The 17,554-nt window shown below is 41.4% G+C and overlaps 1 protein-coding gene across 4 annotated transcripts; it reads left to right on the top strand.

Moving 5' to 3' along the window:
* The first annotated feature begins 62 nt into the window (after nucleotides 1-62).
* uros (uroporphyrinogen III synthase) lies at nucleotides 63-17,409 on the top strand. 4 transcript variants are annotated; one of them, XM_042316972.1, is made up of 10 exons: nucleotides 64-212; nucleotides 810-893; nucleotides 3,613-3,696; nucleotides 8,120-8,216; nucleotides 8,380-8,454; nucleotides 14,079-14,153; nucleotides 15,455-15,538; nucleotides 15,656-15,741; nucleotides 16,770-16,868; nucleotides 16,990-17,409. In XM_042316972.1, exons 2-10 carry the CDS (start codon nucleotides 831-833, stop codon nucleotides 17,110-17,112), a joined length of 786 nt encoding a protein of 261 aa, XP_042172906.1. In that variant the 5' UTR covers nucleotides 64-212; nucleotides 810-830; the 3' UTR covers nucleotides 17,113-17,409. The 4 variants fall into 4 exon arrangements, with proteins under 4 accessions (XP_042172907.1, XP_042172906.1, XP_042172904.1 ...); XM_042316970.1 differs by having other exon boundaries at nucleotides 8,099-8,216; XM_042316971.1 differs by lacking the exon at nucleotides 64-212 and adding an exon at nucleotides 567-667 and having other exon boundaries at nucleotides 8,099-8,216.
* The last annotated feature ends 145 nt before the right edge of the window (nucleotides 17,410-17,554 follow it).

Raw genomic sequence — 17,554 nt, 5'->3', positions numbered from 1 at the left:
TATTTTAAATTATATTTTAAATATGTTAGAATATTGTTTACTGAACTGTTCCAGCAGAAAAAAACAATCGATTACTTTATATAATTGTAACTGTAGTGATAAAATGAATTGTTATTGCTCAAGTATTATCCTAACAAAACATGACTATTTTGATGTCCCCTATTTCCTCGTTTTGGTAGTAGCCATGAAGCCAGCTGGAGGAAGAGCTTGAGGTACAGTGTTTGTGTACATCCAATTGTTGTTGATTTTTCTACGGTTTCTGTTCATTTTCTGTTGACTTGAAAACGAAAACTAGTTAGCTCAATAGTTAAGCATGATAATTATTGTGTGTGCAGTTATTGTTTTATGGTTGCGTCTACGATGCCAAGTAATGTGTCGCGTTGGCTCAGAAGTGACAGCTCCATATTTGAATTGTATTGCATAACATAACAACATTGCAAGTACATAAAACGTACAGTACACTGGTGCATGAGAGACCCGAGCTTTACAGCTGACTGAATAACACCCCATGCCTCTAATTGATAAATGGTCCGAGCTATGAAAACAGTTGATTCATGGCTCAACAGCATTGTTATCAGTAGGCGACATATGACAGGCGCTGGGTGTAACGTTAGCCCTCTACGGGTTACACCCCCGTCAACCTTCTGTTCTGAAGCTATTGCACCGGGTCAGTCATTCAGTTTATAATCTTACTAAATAGTGTAAATCTGCATTGAGTGGATTTAAAAAAAAATGTGTTCCGATTTTCATCATTGACCTCGTTGCAGACGGTAACATTAAGTTGTATCCCTTCTTGTCTTATTCCACAGGGCTCTGAGTCATCTGTCGAAATGCATGTGTTGCTTCTAAAAGAACCAAGAGAGGGAGGCTCTGGACCAGATCCTTACATCAAGGTACAGTAGAGAAACATATGTTGTATTGATATTTGCAGCTTGCATGTGCATTCTATTCTGTTCTATTCAATCCTATTATACTCTACACCTATTATAATCCATTATAGGACGGGTGGTTCTAATCCTGAATGCTGATTGGTTAAAACCGCAGTCCATCCGACGTCTGTTCCATAAATTACAACAGGCTAAATCTATGACGTTAAAATGCCTATTGACTCTGTTCCATCTGACTGCGCAATCCACCGTCTCATCAGCCCAGCCAGGCAATTTATAAACTTGATCTCCACTATAAAAAGCATCTAGACATTATCTCACATTTATTTTAGACTAACATTTCATTTTCAAATGTCTCTCTGACATTTGCAACATTATTTCAATATTTAAAAATTAGATCTCCAGCTGTCCCATAGTAATGAACGAGACGGGACGAGACAGACAGGCAGCGTTTCTCAGCCAGTCTAAATCATGAATCAGTTGGCATCATTTTTATGGATACCTACTGTACGAACAGGTAAAACGAAAGGAAATGCAGCTAGTTTGTAGTCTTTCCTGCTTCAGATTGAAGTGATTGTGTTAGCTGTGTTGTTGGTTAGCTCCTCTGAACAACAGTGTCTGTGTTAGCTGTGTTGTTGGCTAGCTCCTCTGAACAACAGTGTCCAGCTTCAGTTTGAAGTGGTTGTGTTAGCTGTGTTGTTGGTTAGCTCCTCTGAACAACAGTGTCCAGCTTCAGTTTGAAGTGATTGTGTTAGCTGTGTTGTTGGCTAGCTCCTCTGAACAACAGTGTCCAGCTTCAGTTTGAAGTGGTTGTGTTAGCTGTGTTGTTGGCTAGCTCCTCTGAACAACAGTGTCCAGCTTCAGTTTGAAGTGATTGTGTTAGCTGTGTTGTTGGCTAGCTCCTCTGAACAACAGTGTCCAGCTTCAGTTTGAAGTGATTGTGTTAGCTGTGTTGTTGGCTAGCTCCTCTGAACAACAGTGTCCAGCTTCAGTTTGAAGTGATTGTGTTAGCTGTGTTGTTGGCTAGCTCCTCTGAACAACAGTGTCCAGCTTCAGTTTGAAGTGATTGTGTTAGCTGTGTTGTTGGCTAGCTCCTCTGAACAACAGTGTCCAGCTTCAGTTTGAAGTGATTGTGTTAGCTGTGTTGTTGGCTAGCTCCTCTGAACAACAGTGTCCAGCTTCAGTTTGAAGTGATTGTGTTAGCTGTGTTGTTGGCTAGCTCCTCTGAACAACAGTGTCCAGCTTCAGTTTGAAGTGGTTGTGTTAGCTGTGTTGTTGGCTAGCTCCTCTGAACAACAGTGTCCTGCTTCAGTTTGAAGTGGTTGTGTTAGCTGTGTTGTTGGCTAGCTCCTCTGAACAACAGTGTCCTGATGAGAGAGCACATGTTCTACTCCAGGTGAAATCGTGGATCATTAGCTCATTGTTATGGATGTATCCAAATAAATGTCACTAGAAAACAGCTTAAACAAACGCAAATACAGCTACTTTGCTGTTATTCTGTTTGCGCTTTTTGACGTGACTGTAAATTAGCCGTAGTTGGCTCGCTAGCAAGCAAAGGAATAGAACGTTGCCAGCCAGTATGGCAATGGAACATTTAGAACGAACAGAACAGATACAGAACAAAAAGACTGAACGACTGGGTCGGGTCCATAGATACAGAACGACTGGGTCAGGTCCATAGATACAGAACGACTGGGTCACATCCACAGATACAGACCAACAAGACTGAACGACTGGGTCGGGTCCACAGAAACAGAACAAAAAGACTGAACGACTGGTTGTGGTCCACAGAAACAGAACAAAAAGACTGAACGACTGGGTCGGGTCCATAGATACAGAACAAAAAGACTGGACTGGGTCCATAGATACAGAAACGAACAAAAGACTGAACGACTGGGTCGGGTCCATAGATACAGAACAAAAAGACTGAACGACTGGGTCGGGTCCATAGATACAGAACAAAAGACTGAGCGACTGGGTCGAGGTCCATAGATACAGAACAACAAGACTGAACGACTGGGTCGGGTCCATAGATACAGAACAAAAGACTGAACGACTGGGTCGGGTCCATCCAGATACAGAACGACTGAACGACTGGGTCGGGTCCATAGATACAGAACAAAAAGACTGAACGACTGGGTCGGGTCCATAGATACAGAACAAAAAGACTGAACGACTGGGTCGGGTCCATAGATACAGAACGACTGGGTCGGGTCCATAGATACAGAACAAAAAGACTGAACGACTGGGTCGGGTCCACAGATACAGAACAAAAAGACTGAACGACTGGGTCGGGTCCATAGGTACAGAACGACTGGGTCGGGTCCATAGATACAGAACAAAAAGACTGAACAACTGGGTTGGGTGTCTAGCAACCAAACCGATAGAACGAACGACCAACCAGCTTGGGTAGCAACCATAGATTTGTATCGGGACTATATCTTGCGGAAGGATGAAATATCATGAATAAATTCATCAAAATATATGTGAATCATTATTTGAATGTGTTGGGAACCCGTTGTATAAAAGTGATAGTGCCCTCGAAGCCGGTGTTTTGGTGGATATATTGTAAACAATGTGCCAATAAGAAACACCCGTCACAATATATCCTCGAAACACCGGCTTCTCTGGCATTATGACCTCAATGTATAATGGCTGACTGTGTAACAGTGAATTTTATTTTATTTTATTTTATTTACAGAACTCTCAACTTTTGTATTTACAGGAGCTGGCATCCCGTGGACACAAAGCAACCTTAATTCCTGTGTTGTCTTTTACATTTGTTTCCCTGAACACTTTGTCAGACAAGGTGAATACCATTTACATACATCAAAGTGTTGATTTTAAGATCGAAAGTTTGGTAACATTTTACTGGGACACCATAAGCATCATAAGCGTCAAAATATGTCATAATAATAATAGCTGACATAACTTGTCATAACCTGTCATAATATGGTTATAACACTGTTATGACACATATATATTTAGACCTGTTGCGTTACTTTATGGCTGGTTAGGACACTGACTAAACCTACCAAGGTTAGTTACTATATGGATGAGGACACTGACTAAACCTACCAAGGTTAGTTACTTTATGGTTGGTTATGACACTAAACCTACCAAGGTTAGTTACTTTATGGTTGGTTATGACACTGACTAAACCTACCAAGGTTAGTTACTATATCGCTGGTTAGGACACTGACTAAACCTACCAAGGTTAGTTACTTTATGACTGGTTAGGACACTGACTAAACCTACCAAGGTTAGTTACTTTATGGCTGGTTAGGACACTGACTAAACCTACCAAGGTTAGTTACTTTATGGCTGGTTAGGACACTGACTAAACCTACCAAGGTTAGTTACTTTATGGCTGGTTAGGACACTGACTAAACCTACCAAGGTTAGTTACTTTATGACTGGTTAGGACACTGACTAAACCTAAAGGTTAGTTACTTTATGGCTGGTTAGGACACTGACTAAACCTACCAAGGTTAGTTACTTTATGGCTGGTTAGGACACTGACTAAACCTACCAAGGTTAGTTACTTTATGGCTGGTTAGGACACTGACTAAACCTACCAAGGTTAGTTACTTTATATCGCTGGTTAGGACACTGACTAAACCTACCAAGGTTAGTTACTTTATGGCTGGTTAGACACTGACTAAACCTACCAAGGTTAGTTACTTTATGGCTGGTTATGACACTGACTAAACCTACCAAGGTTAGTTACTATATGGCTGGTTAGGACACTGACTAAACCTACCAAGGTTAGTTACTTTATGGCTGGTTAGGACACTGACTAAACCTACCAAGGTTAGTTACTTTATGGCTGGTTAGGACACTGACTAAACCTACCAAGGTTAGTTACTTTATGGCTGGTTAGGACACTGACTAAACCTACCAAGGTTAGTTACTTTATGGCTGGTTAGGACACTGACTAAACCTACCAAGGTTAGGTACTATATGGCTGGTTAGGACACTGACTAAACCTACCAAGGTTAGTTACTTTATGACTGGTTAGGACACTGACTAAACCTACCAAGGTTAGTTACTTTATGGCTGGTTAGGACACTGACTAAACCTACCAAGGTTAGTTACTTTATGGCTGGTTATGACACTAAACCTACCAAGGTTAGTTACTTTATGGCTGGTTAAGACACTGACCAAACCTACCAAGGTTAGTTACTTTATGACTGGTTAAGACACTGACTAAACCTAACAAGGTTAGTTACTTTATGGCTGGTTAGGACACTGACTAAACCTACCAAGGTTAGTTACTTTATGTCTGGTTAGGACACTGACTAAACCTACCAAGGTTAGTTTCTATATCGCTGGTTAGGACACTGACTAAACCTACCAAGGTTAGTTACTTTATGACTGGTTAGGACACTGACTAAACCTACCAAGGTTAGTTACTTTATGACTGGTTAGGACACTGACTAAACCTACCAAGGTTAGTTACTTTATGGCTGGTTAGGACACTGACTAAACCTACCAAGGTTAGGTACTTTATGGTTGGTTATGACACTGACTAAACCTACCAAGGTTAGTTACTTTATGGCTGGTTAGGACACTGACTAAACCTACCAAGGTTAGTTACTTTATGGCTGGTTAGGACACTGACTAAACCTACCAAGGTTAGTTACTTTATGGCTGGTTAGGACACTGACTAAACCAACCAAGGTTAGTTACTTTATGGATGAGGACACTGACTAAACCTACCAAGGTTAGTTACTTTATGGCTGGTTAGGACACTGACTAAACCAACCAAGGTTAGTTACTTTATGGATGAGGACACTGACTAAACCTACCAAGGTTAGTTACTTTATGGCTGGTTAGGACACTGACTAAACCTACCAAGGTTAGTTACTTTATGGATGAGGACACTGACTAAACCTACCAAGGTTAGTTACTTTATGGCTGGTTAAGACACTGACCAAACCTACCAAGGTTAGTTACTTTATGACTGGTTAAGACACTGACTAAACCTAACAAGGTTAGTTACTTTATGGCTGGTTAGGACACTGACTAAACCTACCAAGGTTAGTTACTTTATGTCTGGTTAGGACACTGACTAAACCTACCAAGGTTAGTTTCTATATCGCTGGTTAGGACACTGACTAAACCTACCAAGGTTAGTTACTTTATGGCTGGTTAGGACACTGACTAAACCTACCAAGGTTAGTTACTTTATGGATGAGGACACTGACTAAACCTACCAAGGTTAGTTACTTTATGGCTGGTTATGACACTAAACCTACCAAGGTTAGTTACTTTATGGCTGGTTATGACACTGACTAAACCTACCAAGGTTAGTTACTTTATGGTTGGTTATGACACTGACTAAACCTACCAAGGTTAGTTACTTTATGGTTGGTTAGGACACTGACTAAACCTACCAAGGTTAGTTACTTTATGGTTGGTTATGACACTGACTAAACCTACCAAGGTTAGTTACTATATGGCTGGTTAGGACACTGACTAAACCTACCACACAAGGTAGAACATTCCATTCCACCATAGCCTACTGGTCAACAGTATGTTTATGTTATATAATAGTTTCTGAAATTGACTATATTAAATTATCTTTATAAATGCACGCAAAATTCATGTCAGACATGCACCTACCCATAATGCTCTATTGTTGATTACTGGGATGAATGGAGGAGCAGATTTCAGGAGTAGGACAAGACACCTTTTTGACTGATTGACGTAAGGGCATGGACGTGATAGGTCTGGCTTTAATGGCTAGTAGGATTATGATGTCATAGCGCTTCGTGACAGTGTCATAGAGTGTATTATCTTAGTCCAAGTAAAGTGACACAGGATGGTCATAACGCCTCGTGACAGTGTCATAGAGTGTATTATCTTAGTGCAAGTAAAGTGACACAGGATGGTCATAACGCCTCATGACAGTGTCATAAGTGTATTATCATAGTCCAAGTAAAGTGACACAGGATGGTCATAATGCCTCATGACAGTGTCATAATGTGTATTATCTTAGTCCAAGTAAAGTGACACAGGATGGTCATAATGCCTCATGACAGTGTCATAGAGTGTATTATCTTAGTCCAAGTAAAGTGACACAGGATGGTCATAATGCCTCATGACAGTGTCATAATGTGTATTATCTTAGTCCAAGTAAAGTGACACAGGATGGTCATAATGCCTCATGACAGTGTCATAGAGTGTATTATCTTAGTCCAAGTAAAGTGACACAGGATGGTCATAATGCCTCATGACAGTGTCATAATGTGTATTATCTTAGTCCAAGTAAAGTGACACAGGATGGTCATAATGCCTCATGACAGTGTCATAGAGTGTATTATCTTAGTCCAAGTAAAGTGACACAGGATGGTCATAACGCCTCATGACAGTGTCATAATGTGTATTATCTTAGTCCAAGTAAAGTGACACAGGATGGTCATAATGCCTCATGACAGTGTCATAGAGTGTATTATCTTAGTCCAAGTAAAGTGACACAGGATGGTCATAACGCCTCATGACAGTGTCATAATGTGTATTATCTTAGTCCAAGTAAAGTGACACAGGATGGTCATAATGCCTCATGACAGTGTCATAGAGTGTATTATCTTAGTCCAAGTAAAGTGACACAGGATGGTCATAATGCCTCATGACAGTGTCATAGAGTGTATTATCTTAGTCCAAGTAAAGTGACACAGGATGGTGATAATGCCTCATGACAGTGTCATAGAGTGTATTATCTTAGTCCAAGTAAAGTGACACAGGATGGTCATAATGCCTCGTCACAGTGTCATAATGTGTATTATCTTCGTCCAAGTAAAGTTGGCAGGGAAAAATACATTTGAATAAATGTGGGTGTTGACACTCTTATGTAGGTGTCATAACCAGCCATAAAATAACACAATATATTTAACAACAGGTGTATGTATGCATGTATGTATGTATGTATGTATGTATGTATGTATGTATGTATGTATGTATGTATGTATGTATGTATGTATGTATGTATGTATATAAGGGTCATGACAGTGTTATGACCATGTTATGTCAGCTGTTATGACATGTTATGACATGGTTATTACGGGTGTAAAGTGTTACTGAACGTTGAACTGTTTGGTTTCTGTTTAGTAGTCGTTATACAGCTGTTGTCTCTACTACTACAGCTGTTGTCTCTACTACTACAGCTGTTGTCTCTACTACTACAGCTGTTGTCTCTACTACTACAGCTGTTGTCTCTACTACTACAGCTGTTCCAGCCAGAACAACATGGCGGGCTGATTTTTACCAGCCCGAGGGCGGTGGAGGCAGTCAAAATGTGTCTTGAAGATGATGAAAGAACGGAACGTGAGTAGATGTCGTGTGGAGTTTTAAACTGTGTCCTGTAATGTCATTGTTAGGAAAGGATAGGCCTCCTGTGCCTTAGTCTCGTGCGTTTTCAGACGGACAAAGTCAACACGCGTTAGTGAATGTAAAGCTACTCGTTTTAATTTCTGTTTTCTATTTATAGAGTGGAACATGGACATTAAAGACAAATGGAATGCCAAGTCCATCTATGTTGTTGGGAAGGCTACTGCTGCGTTAGGTGAGTAATTGATCACCAACATTGTGTAAACTTACGGCATTAAACACTTCTATTCAGCATGGAGTTCTTTGTAGTTTTACAACACCTTCGTGTCTCTAAAGTGATTGTCTCTATTTTGTTTCACTGAGACGATCTTGTCATATGGGATATATATACTGTAAACTCAGTGGCCAGTTTATTAGGTACACCCATCTAGTACTGGGTAGGACTCCCCGTTACCTCCAAAACAGGCTGAATTCTCCGGGGAATGGAAACCGTTGTTCAGTTGGTATCAAGGGACGTAACGTGTGCCAGGAAAACATTCCCCACACCAGTACACCCCCGCCACTAGCCTGTACCGTTGACACCAGGCAGGATGGGGACCATGGACTCATGCTGCTTACGCCAAATCCTGACTCTGCCATCAGCATGACGCAACAGGAACCGGGATTCGTTGGACCAGGCGATGTTTCTCCACTCCTCATTGGTCCAGTGTTGGTGATGGCGCGCCCACTGTAGCCACTTCTTCTTGTTTCTAGCTGATAGATGTGGATCCCGGTGTGATCATCTGTAGGGCTGTGGCGGGCCAGTTATTGTCCTGCGAAAGACTGCCGGTCTCCCGGTAATTGACCGTTAATTAACATAAACACACTTCTTCATATCCAGGCCTCCGTCATTCAAGACACTGATACGTGCCTTTGGACCTTCAACATTTAAACAAATCTAATGAATCTATTTAATATTATACCATCACAAAAAATCCATTATTTATATTTGTCAGGTCTAACGAAACAATGTATGTATGTATGTATTTCAGAAGAGTCTGCCAACTCTTTAGTTAGTTATCTGACTATGCTCCATGTCACAGGCTGTAGGCACGTTCATTTAGCTGACAAGATGTGATAGTAAAGAATAATATAATTTAACTTCGCTGAATAAAATAGAATATTTTTATATTGTATTTTTCCCATTATGGAGCGAGTGGGAGCGTATGACGTGGCTATATTGAGGAGGAAAAATGTTATCATTTGAAAAAAAAAGGACCTTTATGGTAGATTTAGTTGTGAATGATTTACAAACCTTTAGAATGTCCCAGAAATCTAAACCTTTTATGGGCTTTATGACGTCACTATAGGCTGTTGATGATTTGAGGAAGTAGAAGAAAAAAAACCTCGCGCTCTGTTCCTTGCCTCAGGCTGTACAGCTGTTCTCTCAAGTTATCATACTGTTCTCAATTGAATCTTGTCTTTACTAATATGCTAAATGAGTTTCGATTTAGAATGGCTTCATTTATCAATGGGCAGGAACAGGAACAGGGGGAAAATACATATCATCTGTTTTCACTCTATTAGTGAATGGAGACCGTGAGTTTTCCCACCGGTCCGTTTTGTAGGCTACTTCGGTTTTTATAGCGGAGCATTTTATGAACAGCTGAGAAATCAATATAAAAAACTCTTATTTCACTCCTCCCATCAACCACTATTTGAGGAGCGCGCTCTCACTGCCCGACAGGTGATATTTCAACTAAACTCTGTATGGGCTCTCCAACCTTGTTCCTGCAGCTCCCCATTGCTTCATTTTGGGAAACCAAGTAAAATCTGTTCGGGAAAATCGATCGTAACACGTTTTCACAACAAAACGTACATTATTTCACTAAACCGTTGACAGCCCGTCTGCGTGCTCGATAAAGGAGTACAGGAGAGAGAGGAGGAGATGGAAACGAATACCGGTGGGATATTCTGTAACGCTATAAAAGTCGCCCAATTAATTATGAAAATATTTAAAAAATTCCCCATTACTAGGCAATTCAAAATCAAATACAAATTCATAAGCTTATATGCATCAGCTCCAATATAGTATGGATGTTTTTGAATGATTTATCACCTTAGAAAGCGCTGTCCGTTTCGTTGTTGTTCGGCTTTGAAACAACATCCACAACAATCAGGTTATAAACAGTGTTTCAACCTGCTGTTGGACTTCTTTCTTCAAATTGATCATCACAGTGAGGTGAGTTTTAACAGTAAGATAGGCCAACAGTTTTAATTATATGTTTTGGATGTGATTTTTAAAAAATCCATTAGCATTGAAGTCAGAGTGGTTAGAGGGACAGGAGAGCCCTGAGTTCCAGGCCATTAGGACCTGATGGAGGGACAGTAGAGCCCTGAGTACCAGACCATTAGGATCTGATGGAGGGACAGTAGAGCCCTGAGTACCAGACCATTATGACCTGATGGAGGGACAGTAGAGCCCTGAGTACCAGACCATTATGACCTGATGGAGGGACAGTAGAGCCCTGAGTTCCAGGCCATTATGACCTGATGGAGGGACAGTAGAGCCCTGAGTTCCAGGCCATTAGGACCTGATGGAGGGACAGTAGAGCCCTGAGTTCCAGGCCATTAGGACCTGATGGAGGGACAGTAGAGCCCTGAGTTCCAGACCATTAGGACCTGATGGAGGGACAGTAGAGCCCTGAGTTCCAGGCCATTAGGACCTTAATGGAGGGACAGTAGAGCCCTGAGTTCCAGGCCATTTGGACCGTGATGGAGGGACAGTAGAGCCCTGAGTTCCAGGCCATTAGGACCTTAATGGAGGGACAGTAGAGCCCTGAGTTCCAGGCCATTTGGACCGTTGGAGGGACCGTGATGGAGGGACAGTAGAGCCCTGAGTTCCAGGCCATTAGGACCTTGATGGAGGGACAGTAGAGCCCTGAGTTCCAGGCCGTTAGGACCTTGATGGAGGGACAGTAGAGCCCTGAGTTCCAGGCCGTTAGGACCGTGATGGAGGGACAGTAGAGCCCTGAGTTCCAGGCCGTTAGGACCGTGATGGAGGGACAGTAGAGCCATGTCAACAGTCATGTGGAAATTTACTGCGGTAATGACTCATGACTACCAGTGTGGCAGTAATAAGGTCAACAGCCCAAGTCATCTGCTGCAATAGCTCATCTGTGACGAGGCCAGAGAGTTGCACGTCCCGAGATGCCGTTCTGTTGAACCGTGCCGTTATTTGCCTGTTTGAGGCCCACCTGTTAGCATGCACCGTTCTGGCCATTCTCTTCCCGAAACTCTCATCAACGAGCTGTTTTCACCCACAGGGCTGCCGCTGGCGGGATGTTTGTTTGTTGCATCGTTGTCGGTAAACCCGTAGTCACTGTAGTGCGTGAAATGCCCAGGAGGGCGACCGTTTCTGAGATACCGGAACCGGCGCGTCTGTCACCAACGACCATTACACGCTCAAAGACGTTCAGGCAACTTGTTTTGCCCACTCTAACGTTCAATGGAACAGTGACTGAAAATCAAAGTATGGAGTTGCTCTCTCAGTGGGTCGATCCGTTGTTGATGTTTGCGTGTCATTTCTGTCTGTGTTTATCCACTCTGGTTGCTGATGTTTGTCGAGTTTCGGCTGTGTTTTACTAGCTATCAGGTCTTAATGTTTGTCTTTTTTGAATGTCTGCCTGCCTTCATATAGCCAGGCCACGACCACGTGACTCCCTGTCTACAGGAGAGAACCATTTTTTTTGTGAACGGGATGGGGTACCTAATAAACTGGCAACTGAGTGTAATAAAAATAAAAAGTTGTAAATACCACAAGAGTGGGCCTTTAATGAGATGGTACTAGATATAGTATGTGTGACAGAGGCACCTGGCTGTCACAGTAACGTGTCAACCATGTTTACCACGAGCCGTCAGTCAGCTGGAAATGACTTCCCCACAAGTGACAGTTTACTGACGTCTTGCTGCCTGTCTTTTATTGAGGGCAGGTGGCAGGTGCAACACTCTCTCGGTATCTGTACTTTTCCGTTTACCTCTGATTTATTGGGAAGGGACTACAGGGTTGTTCTGTTAGCTGAAACGTTAAAGTTTGACTGTATGGAGCTGTTATCTGCACCAAAACACTTTATAAGAATGTTTAGGGTGTTCATTCATGGGTAGCATAATGACTACTACTGTATTAATACCATAAACTACTACTGTATTAATGTCATAAACTACTACTGTATTAATACCCTAAACTACTACTGTACTAATACCCTAAACTACTACTGTATTAATACCCTAAACTACTACTGTATTAATACCCTAAACTACTACTGTATTAATACCCTAAACTACTACTGTATTAATACTATAAACTACTACTGTATTAATACCATAAACTACTACTGTATTAATGTCATAAACTACTACTGTATTAATACCCTAAACTACTACTGTATTAATACCCTAAACTACTACTGTATTAATACTAAAATACTACTACTGTATTAATACCATAAACTACTACTGTACTAATACCTAAACTACTACTGTATTAATACCCTAAACTACTACTGTATTAATACCCTAAACTACTACTGTATTAATACCTAAACTACTACTGTATTAATACCTAAACTACTACTGTATTAATACTACTACTAAACTACTGCTGTATTAATACCTAAACTACTACTGTATTAATACCCTAAACTACTACTGTATTAATACCCTAAACTACTACTGTATTAATACCTAAACTACTACTGTATTAATACCTAAACTACTACTGTATTAATACCATAAACTACTACTGTATTAATACCTAAACTACTACTGTATTAATACCCTAAACTACTACTGTATTAATACCCTAAACTACTACTGTATTAATACCCTAAACTACTACTGTATTAATACCCTAAACTACTACTGTATTAATACCATAAACTACTACTGTATTAATACCCTAAACTACTACTGTATTAATACCATAAACTACTACTGTATTAATACCCTAAACTACTACTGTATTAATACCATAAACTACTACTGTATTAATACCCTAAACTACTACTGTATTAATACCCTAAACTACTACTGTATTAATACCCTAAACTACTACTGTATTAATACCATAAACTACTACTGTATTAATACTATAAACTACTACTGTATTAATGCCATAAACTACTACTGTATTAATGTCATAAACTACTACTGTATTAATGTCATAAACTACTACTGTATTAATGTCATAAACTACTACTGTATTAATACCCTAAACTACTACTGTACATGTATTAATACCATAAACTACTGCTGTATTAATACCATAAACTACTACTGTATTAATGTCATAAACTACTACTGTATTATTACCATAAACTACTACTGTATTAATACCCTAAACTACTACTGTACATGTATTAATACCATAAACTACTACTGTATTAATACCATAAACTACTACTGTATTAATGTCATAAACTACTACTGTACATGTATTAATACCATAAACTACTACTGTATTAATACCCTAAACTACTACTGTATTAATGTCATAAACTACTACTGTATTAATACCCTAAACTACTACTGTATTAATGTCATAAACTACTACTGTACATGTATTAATACCATAAACTACTACTGTATTAATACCATAAACTACTACTGTATTAATACCATACACTACTACTGTATTAATACCATACACTACTACTGTATTAATACCATAAACTACTACTGTATTAATACCATAAACTACTACTGTATTAATACCCTAAACTACTACTGTATTAATACCATAAACTACTACTGTATTAATGAAAAGTAGGTTTCTGTTTGGTATTATATTTCAGTAATCAGTCGTCTGTTTTTCTTCCGTAGTGGAAAACCTAGGTCTGGTCCCCCTGGGAGAGGACACTGGGACTGCAGACGTTCTCTCGCGCCTCATCCTTGAACGTACGACAATCATTTACCTTTTTAAACGCAACTACGCTGAACAAAAATATAAAACGCAACATGTAAAGTGTTCGTCCTACGTTTCATGAGTTGAAATAAAAGATCCTAGGCATTTTCCAAAATGCACAAAAAAAGCTTATTTCTCTCAAATTTTGTGCACACATTTGTTTACATCCCTGTTAGTGAACATTTCTACGTTGCCACGATAACCCAGTTTTGTCACACGGCACAATACCACAGATGTCTCAAGTTTTGAGGGAGAGTGCAATTGGCATGCTGACTGCAGGAATGTCCACCAGAGCTGTTGCCAGATAATTGAATGTTAATTTCTCTACCATAAGCCGCCTCCAGTGTTATTTTAGAGAATTTGGCAGTACGTCCAACCGGCCTCACAAGCTCATCTGCGTGCTCGTTGTCCTCACCAGGGTCTTGACCTGACTGCAGTTCTGCATAGTAATCGACTTCAGTGGGAAAATGCTCACATTCGATGGCCACTGGCACGCTTTCAGAAGTGTTCTCTTCACGGATGAATCTTGGTTTCAACTGTACCGGGCAGATGGCAGACAGCGTTGTGTGAGCGAGCAGTTTGCTGATGTCAACGTTGTGAACAGAGTACCCCATGGTGGCGTTGGGGTGACGGTATGGGCAGGCATAAGCTACGGACAACGAATACAATTGCATTTTATCAATTGCAATTTGAATAAACAGAGATACTGTGACGAGATCCTGAGGCCCATTGTTGTGCCATTCGTCCGCCGCCATCATCTCATGTTTCAGCATGATGGTGCACGGTCTCATGTCGCAAGGATCTGCACACAATTCCTGGAAGCTGAAAATGTCCCAGTTCTTCCATGGCCTGCACACTCACCAGACATGACACCTAATTGAGCATGTTTGGGATGCTCTGGATCGTTGTGTACGACGCCGTGGTTCCAGTTCCCACAAATATCCAGCAACTTCGCACAGCCATTGAAGAGGAGTGAGACAACAACATTCCACAGGCCACAATCAACAGCCTGATCAACTCAATACGAAGGAGACGTGTCAAGCTGAATGAGGCAAACGATGGTCACACCAGATACTGACTGGTTTTCTGATCCACGCCCCTACTTTTTTTTTAAGGTATCTGTGACCAACAGATGCATATTTGTATTCCCAGTCATGTGAAATCCATAAATGAATTAATTTAACATTAACTGTTTTCGTTATATGAACTGTAACTCAGCAAAATCTTTGAAAATGTTGCATGTTGTGTTTTATATTGAGCTAGCTAACTAGACCTACATTCTGGCTTGATATAGGAGAGGATGCCAATATATTACCTCTTCTCTTCCCCTGTGGTTCCATTAAAAGAGAAGTTTTACCTTCTGCTTTGAGGGAAAACGGTAAGTTCCCTCTATTATAACTCCTATTTTTTTTAATACTCATGAATACTCTGTACTATTTACAAGGTAGTATCTAATACCGTTAGGTGACATTCGTTTCACGTTTTTGTTTTTCAGGTGTTCCTCTAGACACACTGATGGTTTATCAGACAGCTCAACATCCAGACCTGGAGAAGAACCTGGAGAAACATTTTACAGAGCAGGTACAGGAAGCTAAGTCCCGGACTTTCCCCTCAAAACACTATCCCATATATCCACGTTGTTTATTTTACCTTTATTTAACTAGGCAAGTCCGTTAAGAACACATTCTTATTTTCAATGACGGCCTACCGGGGAACAGTGGGTTAACTGCCTGTTCAGGGGGCAGAACGACAGATTTGTACCTTGTCAGCTCGGGGGTTTGAACTTTCAACCTTCTGGTTACTAGTCCAACGCTCTAACCACTAGGCTATCCTGCCGCCTCTACACTCTAACCACTAGGCTATCCTGCCGCCTCTACACTCTAACCACTAGGCTATCCTGCCGCCTCTACACTCTAACCACTAGGCTACCCTGCCGCCTCTACACTCTAACCACTAGGCTACCCTGCCGCCTCTACACTAACCTCTACTACCCTACCCCACTGCCGCCTCCACACTCTAACCACTAAGGCTACCCTGCCGCCTCTACACTCTAACCACTAGGCTATCCTGCCACCTCTACACTCTAACCACTAGGCTACCCTGCCGCCTCTACACTCTAACCACTAGACTAGCCCCTAGCCTCTACACTCTAACCACTAGGCTACCCTGCCGCCTCTACACTCTAACCACTAGGCTACCCTGCCGCCTACCTCTAACCACTAGGCTACCCTGCCGCCTCTCTACACTCTAACCACTAGGCTACCCTGCCGCCTCTACACTCTAACCACTAGGCTACCCTGCCGCCTCTACACTCTAACCACTAGACTACCCTGGCTACGCCGCCTCTACACTCTCCACTAACCACTAACCACTAGGCTACCTGCCGCCTCACTCTAACCACACTCTAACCACTAGACTACCCTGCCGCCTCTACACTCTAACCACTAGGCTACCCTGCCGCCTCTACACTCTAACCACTAGACTACCCTGCCGCCTCTACACTCTAACCACTAGGCTACCCTGCCCGCCCCATCACCCGTTGTGATGTTGTTATCGTTCAGAAACATTCATACACTAATCGTCATGGTTTGGGCTCCGTCCACACGCAGGGTGTTCCAGCCAGCGTTGCTTTCTTCAGCCCGTCGGGAGTCAGTTTCTGTTTGGAAACAGTGAGGAGACTGTCAGGTGAACAACTTATGCAGATAAAGGTGAGAACGCTTTTCCGATGTAACTTTTAAGTGACTGTGGATATCTTCATTGAGCTTGTGATGCTGTTATACTGCCAATACAATTGACCTTCAAAATGTTGTGTTGTTTTTGGTCTTCCAGTTTGCGGCCATAGGACCCACCACAGCAGAGGCCATGACGGCCGAGGGGCTCTCGGTCAGCTGCTCAGCAGACAAACCGACAGCTGAGCACCTAGCCACAGGGATAGCGAAGGCTCTACAGTGACAGACTTGACGAGACGGACCGCAAACCAACCCGAAAAACTTGATCCGTCCCCCATCACGTTCTCATTCAGCCTCTGTGAAAAAGGATTGTGGTGTTGCATTCTTTGTGATTGATTTATCTCTGTGAAGTATTTTCTGTTATTTGTGGGGTTTTATGTCCTATTTTGATCGCGGATAACCATCTGTGTATTTATTATATTGTCATGTGTTGTTGTGCACCACAGAGATATTGTAATGCTTTATGCCTATTTGTTGACACTGAATGTATCATGCTCTTATAAACTTGTGAATACACTGAGCTGATAGAAGTATTGTATTTATGGTAAAAACATTGAGACAATTATTTTATTGTGCCACGCTAGGCAGGTAGCCTAGTGGTTAGTGCCGAATCCCCGAGCTGACAAGGTAAAAAAATATGTCCTTCTGCCCCTGAACAAGGCAGT

Source organism: Oncorhynchus tshawytscha, unplaced genomic scaffold, assembly GCF_018296145.1.
Source record: "Oncorhynchus tshawytscha isolate Ot180627B unplaced genomic scaffold, Otsh_v2.0 Un_contig_2580_pilon_pilon, whole genome shotgun sequence".
NCBI lineage: Eukaryota > Metazoa > Chordata > Actinopteri > Salmoniformes > Salmonidae > Oncorhynchus > Oncorhynchus tshawytscha.
This window is presented reverse-complemented; position numbering and strand designations above follow the sequence as displayed.